This window comes from Camellia sinensis, chromosome 6 (genome assembly GCF_055761805.1).
Source record: "Camellia sinensis isolate YWXY chromosome 6, ASM5576180v1, whole genome shotgun sequence".
Taxonomy (NCBI): domain Eukaryota; kingdom Viridiplantae; phylum Streptophyta; class Magnoliopsida; order Ericales; family Theaceae; genus Camellia; species Camellia sinensis.
Genome location: NC_138966.1, coordinates 190565126 through 190576765, shown reverse-complemented (window position 1 = coordinate 190576765; position 11640 = coordinate 190565126). Strand labels below are relative to the sequence as shown.

At 31.2% G+C, this 11640-nt stretch overlaps 1 protein-coding gene across 1 annotated transcript; it reads right to left on the bottom strand.

Annotated features, from left to right (window-relative positions):
• Positions 1-367: 367 nt before the first annotated feature.
• LOC114305414 (putative germin-like protein 2-1) lies at positions 368-1860 on the bottom strand. The gene is made up of 2 exons (XM_028250488.2): positions 1657-1860; positions 368-1065 (listed from the first exon to the last, which is right to left on the bottom strand). The coding sequence occupies exons 1-2, from the start codon at positions 1772-1774 to the stop codon at positions 515-517; spliced, it is 669 nt and encodes a 222-aa protein (XP_028106289.1). The 5' UTR covers positions 1775-1860; the 3' UTR covers positions 368-514.
• Between the last annotated feature and the right edge of the window lie 9780 nt (positions 1861-11640).

Sequence of the window (11640 nt, the reverse complement as noted above, 5' to 3'; positions counted from 1 at the left end):
GAGTTCAGGTATGAAAGGGTAGACTTGCATTTATCATTTAAAATTTGGGGCCAAAATACAAATTTTTTTTTTAACTTTTTCCATTTCAAATTTGATGGCAGGGGCAAAATTGATACAATTTCAAAAACTATGGGAGTAAAATTGAAATTATTCGAAGTCTGTGAGTGCCATTGAAAATCGTGTGCAAGTATAGGGGTAAAAATGAAATTTGCTCAAAAATAATTGGAAGATTACAATAACCAAAAGTTTGATATGTGAGCCTAGAGAAATATCAACAGTGTCATCATTATATCAATAGGGAGCCTAGAAAAAGATCATGAGAATGTCATCATTATATAAGGGGGGAGAGAGAGAGAGAGAGAGAGAGTACTACTAACAAACTTCATTATTGTAAAATCATAGGAAAACAATTTTAAGAATATCATCCACAACCAAGGCAATTATTAATTATTGCATCATATTTATTTAAAGTTTAACAAATAATAGATTCATAGGTTCTCCATTCTTTCTTTCTTTAGTTGCTGGGCCACCAAAATTGAGCTTGAAGATAGTCTACCACCTTCTTGTCCACTTGGAATGCCTTGGCAAGAACATCATCAGAAATCCTTGGATTTGACCCGAACACTGCATTAGCAACTGTGATGGTTCCGGGGTTTTGGCTACTTAGGGCAGCAAGAGCTACTGCATTAGTCTTTCCATTATTAAATTGAAAGTGAATGAGACCCTGTGGGAACACAAACACATCTCCTGGGTACAAAACCTTTGTGAAAAGACGGTTGTCGGTGTTGGAGGTCACGAAGCCGACGTAAAGAGTACCTTCCAAAACCACGATGACCTCAGTTGCATGAGGGTGTGTGTGGGGTGGGTTGAGGCCATAAGGTGCAAAGTCGATGCGAGCTAAGGAGATGCCAAGAGTATTGAGGCCTAGTATTTGCATAACGTTTACGGGAGTTACCTTCGACCCAACTGGGTTTGATGTGCTTTGAGGTGTAAGGAGGCCGGAAAAGAAGAAGTCATCAGCTGTGGCAAGCTTTGGGTCTTTGCAGACTTTGCCATTCACGAACACTGCATCCAAAGGAAATGGAGTTGTGCTTCAATAAGATTGGGTGAAAGAAATAAGAAGTTATATAAATACTAATCAATTTTCAATAATGTTACAATAATGACTTCTAAGAAATTAAAAATTGGTGCTTTACAAATTAAAATAATTAAAATGTTGGAGACCAAAATGAAACATATCGTATGTTTTGCTAACCAAAAGGGTAATTAACCCTTTTTTAAGCTGATGTGTACTTTTTGTTCATAAAATATTGTGTATTTTGATGTTGAATATTGACGATGACAGTGAGGGAGACAAAATATAATGCATATTTAATACTTTGAATACTAAAATATTGATTATCAAAATGACACAAACATATTTACGATGCAAAAATATATTTACGTTACAAAAAGTATATTTAATCAATCAATATTTGACTTCAAAATGAAAAACTGACATGGACTATATATAATTCCAACCAAAAAAATGAGGTTTGATTATCATCAAAATACAACTGCTTTGAATAAGTTTTGTCACTAAAATCATATTTCAAAATCTAAAACTTAAGTTTGGAAGGCTCAAAGTTGGGAGATAGAGATGAGCATGAAATATACCATCAGAGTTATTGATAGCAACACAAAAGTCCTGTAGAGGACTAGGGTCTGAAGCAGAGACTAGTGTGAAAGCCAAGGCCATAATGGCTATGGTTACAAGGATAAAGTGAGTGCCCATTTTTATCACTTGAAAACAAAAAAACACAAAATTGTACTTTTCTTTTTTTTGAAAGGAAATTGGAATGTCTATGCCCAATTGCTTGATGGAGGAGACAGATATCAAAACATGGAAAGCCTGTCTATTTATAGAGTTAGATAGATAAGAGTAGTTGAATTTTTAATAAAATATTTTCTGATGCCAATGAGAGACGAATTACCAAGTCCTCAGCCATTTAATGCAAGGATGAATTGTTCTTCAACAACTAAACCCCTTTCTAATAAGTGCTTGAGCAATATATTTGAATTTGTCATTATATTCCAAAGGATTTAAGACTGTTCCCAAGGAAAGCAAATTGGACTTTCTATGTCCATCTGCTTGAAATGAGCTGAAAAGCTAGCATGGCATACGCATCTATACATCTCTTTATACAATATATAATTAGGAGCGATTGAGAAATTGTCTAACATTTTTAATTAATATAGCAGGCCCAACAACCTCCCAATAATGCTGATAGAAAAAAGGCTAGGGCCCTGTTTGGTACAGCTTAATTTCAGCTTATTTCAGCTTTCAGCTTAGTTTAAGCTATTTTGATGTGTTTGGTTTAGCTTATAGCTTATAGCTTATAGCTTTGTGGAAGTCAGAAAACAGCTTATTCTTTGAGTGGGGCAGGAGATGCTTTAAGAATAAGCTGGAAATCAGCTTAAGCTGAAAGTTATAAGCTATAAGCTGTTTAGGCATAAGCTCTAAGCACTTTCCCACAGCTCTACCAAACAGGGCTTAGATACCATCTGGACTGGGGCATTAAATGGCCCATCGAGAATAGTTGAATATGGATATAGATAAGAGTAGTTGAATTTTTTGTGAGGGTGAATTATACTAACAGCCTTTATAGTTTGGAATTCATATCTTTAATGTTTTAATTGTGACACAGTTGATTATAAATTTTGAATCTTGTTCCAAATAAGGACAATTAAAGATACCATTGCTCAATTTCATGGCGAAGTTGTCAATTTGATAAAATATAAACTAATTTGACAAAAGATAAATGTCAATTTTTTTTTGAATTTTTTAAAATTATTTCTACCGATCAAAGATAAAATTATATAAAATTGATAAATCTTTTATGTATTTATTTACTTATTTATTTTGTCAAATTAATTTTTATTATATGTTTAGATGATGATCATGTAATATGATATCCTAGGGCCGAACGCTTAGATGACAGAAGTAGTTGAATATAAATATAGATAAGAGTAGTTGAATTTTTCGTTAAGTGTGTTCCAATGCTAATGAGAGAAGAATTACCAAGTCCTCAATGAGTAACCTTTTTCCTCATTCACCATTTAATTCAATGGTGAACGGTTCTTCAACAACTAAATCCATTTCTAATATCTTTTTTCTAACTGCTTATTGAAATGCTTCTATTGACTTTTCTATTTCAAAAAATATTTTAAATATTTTATAAAAATATTTTATTATGGATTGGAGGTCACTGTTTCGATCCGTGGGGTTCACTATGGATTCCGTTTTGATGATCTGAACCGTTTATTTTGTCAGATAGTTTGTATATTTCATCTATACAAAAAATTAGGTCTATACAATAATTATAACTTATTCAATTTATCATTTTTTTAACAAAAAAGATTTGTGTTTTTAAAAATAAATCATACATTTTTTTGGTTTAAAAACACAATAAATTGAACAAATTACAATCATTGGATTGACCTAATTTTTTGTGTGGATAAAATACACAAAGTGTCTAACAAAACAATTTAGATCATCGAAACGAGACTCGCAGTGGGTTTCACAAGTCCAAACCGCACCCTTCAGTCCAAAATATGAATTGGAGGGGATCCTATTCCTTTATTTTATATATATACTCAAATCTTTGATACAAACTCAAATCCCAATATAATAATATATTTTTTATATTATGTAATAGTTATCGTGACATTTTTTGTGTAATTTTGAGCAGAAGTTAGTTTTAGGAGTAAAGTATAAAAAACTTAAACATGAAAGGTTAAAGGGGAAAAAATTAAACTTTACGGATAAAAATGAGAAAGTGACCATACATAAAGTGGGCAAAGTGTATTTTACCCCAAAAAATATATCAATAAAAATTCCCACAACCTATTAAGGTTTTACTGACCAAAAATTGGGTAAAAAATGGCTCTCTAAGAACTGAATCTTTTTGTTGTTAAAAATGCCATTATATTTTTAGTGACGAATTAGAATTATTATACTTTTTGGACCAAATTATTTTGTATCAAAAGGTACACATTTATTAGAGACATTTTTAAAATTGTCACTAAAATCCATTTTTTGACTTTTCAAGACAACTTTTTAGCAACTATGTTGATGACAACATGAATTGGTCCCCAAATATTTTTTCCAACAAAATTTTCACTTTTGATAACAAAGAAGTTTAGCCTTTGGAACTATTAGAGTATGATTGGTTATCAAGCTGGATTAGTGAGATAAATAATTTTCTCTTATGTCTATTTGCTTTGCAATAGACATGCAAATGTATAATCCCAATTGTGTGATTTTTTGTATTATTAGTTGTAAAATTTAAAAATTCCACAATTTTGTGGATAAAATGTCTAATCCAAAAAATAAAACCTGAAGGATAAAATGTGAGTCTTATAAATTAATAATTTCAATTATATATTATAATTTGTCCAATCAAATAAGGGATATTTAGTCTAACATTCCTCTCTAACTTTTAATAATATGAGAGATCCATAATATATATATATATATATATATTGTAGCCTAAGGTCCCTCACCCACACCCATATATCACGCCCACTCTCTCATTCTCTCTCTCTCTCTCTCTCTCATCTCTATCTTCATCTCCCACCACAAAAAAATTAAATTTTTAGTGACTAAAATTTATGGACAAAATTATTTTTTGGGGACCAAATATTTTTATTGCAAAAAGTGTTGTTACTATATATTTAACAATGAAAATTGAACATTAGTGATGAATTATTATCTTTTTATGACCAAAATTTGTCTCAAAAAATAAACCATTTTGAAACCAAATTATTTTGTCCTTAAAAGTCTATTTATTAGTGACATTTTCAAAATTTTGTAAGGCTTGGTTTTTACTTTTCGGAACGACCTTTTAGCGACTACCCTCACGACGATAGAAATTGGTCCATCAATGTCTTTTGCAACAAAATGTTTACTTTTAGAGACTAAAAAATTTGGTCTCTAAAACTCTTATATATTGTAGTGTCCTCTGTCGTAACCTCCTCCTCCGCCTCCCACATTGACGCCTCTTCTGTCACCACCACTACCGTGACCACCACTCCCGCCACCCCACATCTGCTGTCCAAACACTAGTATGTTAGTATTTTGATTTCTTGAGCTAATTACTTTTTCTATTTTTCTCAAAACTATAATGGCTGCTTTACTTTTATCTATATATGATCTGTGTGAATGTGAAAATTTTAGCAATTGACCAAACCTTGGGGAGATATATTACTTAATAAAAGTAGTAGTGCATAGTACAAAACATATATCATCATCACTAAGTGAGAGAGAGAGAAAGACACCTAGAAGCTTCAATCATTTAGGTACCTTGATAAGGAATACAGCAATATATACACATGCTTTTTTGTATGTGTTATGCAGAAATATGTTTGATTTTTTTTTTTGATTTGGTCAAAATGTAGAAAAAAAAATATGAGTAAATCAAAAAAAATTGATCAAAATACAAGAAAATTTGTGAGCAAATCAGAGAAATTTCAATCCACAGAAAATTTCAAAAGACAGAGAAAATCTGTGAAATTAAGCAAATTAGAAAATTCCAAACTAAAGAAATTTCAAATCATAGATAAATTTTTGAGAAAATCAGCGAAATTCAGCAAACCAAAAAAATTTTAAACCAGAGAAATTTCAAAACATAGGGAAATTTGTCTAAATTTTCTCTGTATTTTGAAATTTCTCTGAATCAAAATTTTTTTGGATCGAAATTTTTCTAGAAAAATATTGAGGGAATTCCAATCACTATGAAAATATTGTATGTCCTTTATCCTATAAAATTTTAATATTAGGAAACTTAAAAAAAAATTCCCCATCAAACAAGTACTTAAACAATAGATTTGAATTTGTCATTATAAGCAAATCGGACTTTCAATGCCCATGTGCTTGAAATGAGGTGACAAAGCTAGCATGGCATACATATTTTTATAATTAAGAGTGATTTAGAAATTGTCTAATAATTTTTAATACAAAGCTTATAATAATGTCTTTTTACCTGGTCTTTTATATGGTTTAGGTTGTTGTCTAATTCCGTGATGAATGGTTCTAATGCACCCATATGCATCTTTACAAAACTGCTGCAGACCCCCAGTGGGGGTCGCACCCCCAGTGAGGTGGCGAGCCCCCACTGGCTGAAGTTTAAAAAAAAAATAAATAAATAAAAAAATAAAACAGTTTTTTTTTTATCCAATCACAGAACGCCACCTCACTGGGGGTCGACCCCCAGTGGGGGTCCAAAGCAATTTTCTGCATCTTTATTCGGTAAATTATAATGGGCTTGGCTTTTTTGAAATTGTCATTTTAATTTGAGAGAGTGTTTGAGCTAGATAAGCCCATTTTGAAACTGATTTTGGTATTTTGAACCGTTCACTTTTTTGGACTCATTGAGTAAAATATTCATGTTAAAAATCAAAATAATCGGGCATTGGTAGTTATATGTTTGAAACATATTTATTTTAAAAAAAATAGACGGCAATTATAATTTTAAAAATAATTATCTATTTTTTGTAATATAAACTTGATTCAAATATATGACTATCGATATCCGACCATCTTAACATTTTACATGGATATTCTACTCAATGAATCTTAAAAGGTGAACGGTTCACATAATTGAAACGGAACCTATGGTGGACTCCACAGGGGGGATGTTAATGTATATGTGGTATTCCTAGATATATTAGATATTGATTTCCTAAATATATTTAGGAATAGCCATAGTTAGATTAGTTAGGTTTCCAGTAGGATATTCTTTCTCAGCCTATACATACCGGCTTTCTATTGTATATGATTCATTCAATATAATTCATTCAATACAATACATAATATTTTCTCTCTCTCTACTATTCTAACATATATGTTGGAGATTATTTTCATTGCAACTTGAAGGACTATATAGATAAAAATATGATAAATCACAAATATTGTCTCTCATATTAGATTCAAATATAGATCGTACATTGTGGTTATGGAAATTTCAAATACCCTCATCAATTTTTGTCATTTAATAAAGTTGACAGAAAAAATAAAAATTTTCACTATCTTTCTAAACAACAATAAAATTATTAGAAGTGTTAATTAATATATGATTAAAAGAATCATTGAAAAATCGTGTAATATTTTCCAATACAAGGTTATAATTATAATTACAATTATAATGTATTTTTTACCAATCTTTTCTTCTATGGTTAGCGTGCTGTCTAACTCCACCATGGATGGTTCTTCAGCTGCACTCATACTCATACAATCTTTCTTAAGTAAATTATAATTATTATTTTAAAGTTTCTGTAACAAATGCAATAAATATTATAAAATTGGTATAGATATATGTTAAAAATGCAACTATATGTCCTACTAAATATTCAAATGTCCACCTACCTGTACATGCAACACTTACCTATTCACCTATCTATTCAATGTCACATATTTATCCACCTCAACGCCGCTACTGGCCGGCTACTTTTCTGACACTACTGATTTTCAACACTTGTCCTCATCACTAAAAAAGATTAAACTTTGAACTAAATTATATGTAACCCCACATGGATGGATTTTTCAACAATTTATGTTGACATTTCTTTAAATAAGATTAAAAAAAACATAGCTAATATTTTTATTTTGTGGTCATTAATTTTGTGTTCAAAATGGTAAGTAACAAACACTTCCCTTCTTTTTATTTCTGAGTTAATTATAATTTTATCACAATCTTATTTATTTCATACTTAAATTATCAATTTCGTTTATTTATTAATCTTCCAAGGTTTTAATTTCAATTTATGTGGGACCAATTGGTGTTATTCAGGCAAATAACTAACGATATAACATTAGCGTGATAAGGGCCTCTCTTTACTCGTATTCAATTGATTTTGAGTTAAATGCATTAACAAAATCCATGTCCATAAATTTTGACCAGTCAATAATAAATCGGGTTCAGAGCGGCCCATCTTATATTTTTAAGACCTAGAACCTACTCATGTCCTTAAAAACATGGGCTAACAGGTCTCTGGGCAAGCTTGGCTCATATGGGGCTAATTTGACCCAAATTTCAATTTTAATTGAAAATTTGTTTTATTAAATTTCAAAATTATTTTTTAAAAAATAAAAAATTATAATACAAAATTGAGAAAATTGTTGAAAAATCCAACCTAAGAAATGTATAAGGCGAGGTCCACCTTTTATAAAATAGTTTTGTGAGAAGTCCTTTTATTTGTTTTAAAGGACATTTTGTTTTCAATTTTACCCTTTTATTTGTTGACTTTTTTATGTATTAAATTTTGTTGACTATCTGTCCAAATTTTTTTCCTATCTATCTAATTTTTTCCCTCTGTTCAAATTATTTCCTATCTATTCAAAATTTTTGACTATCTGTTCAATTTTTCCCTTATTTGTTCAAATATTTATCCAAATTTTATAATTTGTTCATTTTTTTTTTCATTTATCTATTCAAATATACGTCCGCTTAACTTTTTTCAACCTATTTTGACCTATCTATTTAATTTTTAAACATATTTTGACCTATCTGTTCAATTTGTTTTATCTTTTCAATTCAAATTTTATTCTTATCTGCCAAAAATGGAATTTGTTTGTTCTATTCATTCAACAACAACAAAGAAAATTCTCTACCAACAAAACAGATCAACAGAATGTGATGACCGAGTGCGTGTAACTGCCTCGTTCCTTTTTTATTTATGTTGGGTTTACCCTTGTTAGGGTGTCAAGTTTAACTTGAAGTCTTGTTAACTATTTGGGTTTGTTGCATTTGGAAACCTTTCTCAAAATCCTTGTTCTTATTTATTGTGGTGTCAAGTTTCACATGTTTCGGGAGGCATGAGGTTGGATCCGGGTTTTTTTCAGTGTAGCTAGTAAAATCTCTAACTAGGAGACAGGGCCGCACGTGTGAAAGAGGGGCCGTACGTGTAGGAAGTTAGGCCTCAAGTGCGGTGAGGAAGGGAAATTATGGGTTGGCTACTACATTATATGCACGTGCGGCAGGAGGTGAGAGAGAGAGTGCCGCATATACGAGGGCGAAAGACGCATGTGCGGATGGGGGTACCGCACTTGCAAAATAAAGCTGAGTCTGAAAAATCTATTTTTTCATTCTTCTTGGGCTGAGTGTATATCACTTTTTTATCATCTCTCTCTCTCTCTCTCTCTCTAAACACACATTTCTCCTCCTTTTCTCTACTTTTCCTACACCAAACCTCACAAAATCATTGATTTCTCCAAATCCATTAACATTTTGACCCTAGTTCCTTGATTAAAGTTAGAGAACTTCTTAAGAGTTACATTTTGTGTGGTGGAGATCAAGTTTCAACACTATTCACCTTGCTTGGTTTCCAGTTTTCCAAAACACTTTTTAGAAAATTCTACTATCTTACTTTCCGTATTTTTTTGTTTTTACTGAATTTTTTTAATATTTTAAGCAATTTTTTTTACTTTATAGAGACACCTAACATAAATGCACCTAAAAAGTAAAAAAATTGTAAAAAAAATCTTTCAAAAATTCACTAAATACCAAAAATACAAAAAAAAAATACAAGAATTCAGTACATTTTTTGTATTTTTATGTATTTATTAATTTTTTAAAATATTTTTTCACAAATTTTTTACTTTTTAAATACATCTAAGTAAGGTGCATCTAAAAAAGTAAAAAAAAATGTTTAAAATTTAAAAAGTATTCACTAAAAACAAAAAAAACACAAAAACCGAAAAAGTCAATTTTCGAAAAACTTAATCCAGAAAACTGAAACCAAACACAATGATTGATTTTGGAGGGTTTCATCTCATTTCTTCTTCAAACTTGAGGAAGGGATTTTCTTAGAATTATATATATATATATTTGCCATATTATATTGATTTGGAACTTTTTGGGAAGTTTGGAAACTTTGATGTTGGCTCATGTGTTGTGAATGATTTTAAGGGTGGATTTCCATAATGTTTTTCTAAAAATCCTTGAGATTGTGAGTTATATTATTGTAGAGAAGTGTTAGCTTGAAATAATTCTTTCAAAATGAGGAGGAAAACCTAGTTTATGGAAACCCTAGAGATTTGGAAAATTTTGAGAAAATGTGGTGATGTTATGAAATTGATTATTGATCAATATTATGACAAATGTTGACATGAGAATTAGTGGGAAGTTTGTTGCTCTAAATGTTGATATAGTCATGAAACGATAAAGTTGATGAAAATGAATGAAATGTGGAATGTTGTTGCTCCTCGATAGTGATTGATGAGTATATATGTTTATCTTGTGAAATTTCTCTAGAAAGAGAAATGGGAATGGTGACCAAAATGGGAAGAATTGTATGGAAGAATTGAAAATGGAAGGATATTACTATGTATTTTTATATGCTGCATTGACACTTCAATTCATTTGGTTATTACAAGTTTTGAATTGAGAATTGAAAATTTTGCATTTAAAAGTGAAATGTGTGTGAAATGAAATTCCATGTTTTAGGGCAAATACATTGGTAAGTCCGGAGAGGGGGTGTAGAGAAAATTGTTTAAGTTGGCCTGAGTGTCCAGGATGAAAGACCGAAAACACAAGCGGAGGAGGTACCATGTGCCTTCCGGTTAGCTACCGGTAAAGTGGGGGGTTTAGTAGTGCTAGTTATGCCTACTTGAATACACTAACCCATGAATTACTTGAGTCGTATTTACCGCCCCTTGAACTTGATCTAAAATGATTAAATTGTTAGATCTTCAAGTTTTCATTGAGCATGATGGCTTTCAAAAAAAAAGAAGATGATAACATGACTTTCTGTTAAAAGCATGGCATGGCATGGCATATGCATATGCATTTCACTGTGTGAGAATTGTATAAAATGTATATACTTTGTTAAGAATTTCCTACTGGGCTTTATGCTTATCCTATGGGATTTTGTGCAGGAAAAGATGTAGTGATTCTGCCAAACTAAGGGCGTGGATGTGTATGTTGAGAGCACAAGGCTCTAGTTTTGTTGTGATCATATTTTTTGCAAGCCAAGGGCTATATTTGTATGGGTTCGAGCAACCATTTTGTGTAACCGGGCTTAAGCCTTGAACTTTGTAGCCCCTTGAGGGAATTTATTTATTTTGACTGGATGTTTTACATGCTATAGATTCATGCACTAAAGTCATTGAATGCATAATTGCATGCAGAAATATTTTGTAAATCTCATATGATTATGTATTTCAGTGTTGGAGATTCACTTTTATTTATTGTAGAGAGCAGTGGTGGACGTATTTTATTAGGCATATTTTCTTGGGGCGTTAGAACTTGGTATCAAAGCTACCTGGTTTGAATGCTTAGGGCTCGTGGGAAGTGGTTGTTTTGCCACAATGGGTTCATTTCCCATGATTAAGAGATGTTGTATATTTTGTGGCTATGTGATAACATGGTTATATGACTAAATGGGTATGGGGCTGGACTTTTGGGTTATGGTTCATGCCTATTAAATTTTTTGAGGTCTTATTAGAAGGGTACTTGATCAATACTCGTTCTACTAAGAAATCTTGGTATTTCGTGGGACGAATTTCATCGTAAAGGAATAATTAGTATGTATTTATGTGACCAAGTGCTTATGTGGAGTGAAACTAACTTGTTTATATAGTGGAGAAGTATATATATAAAA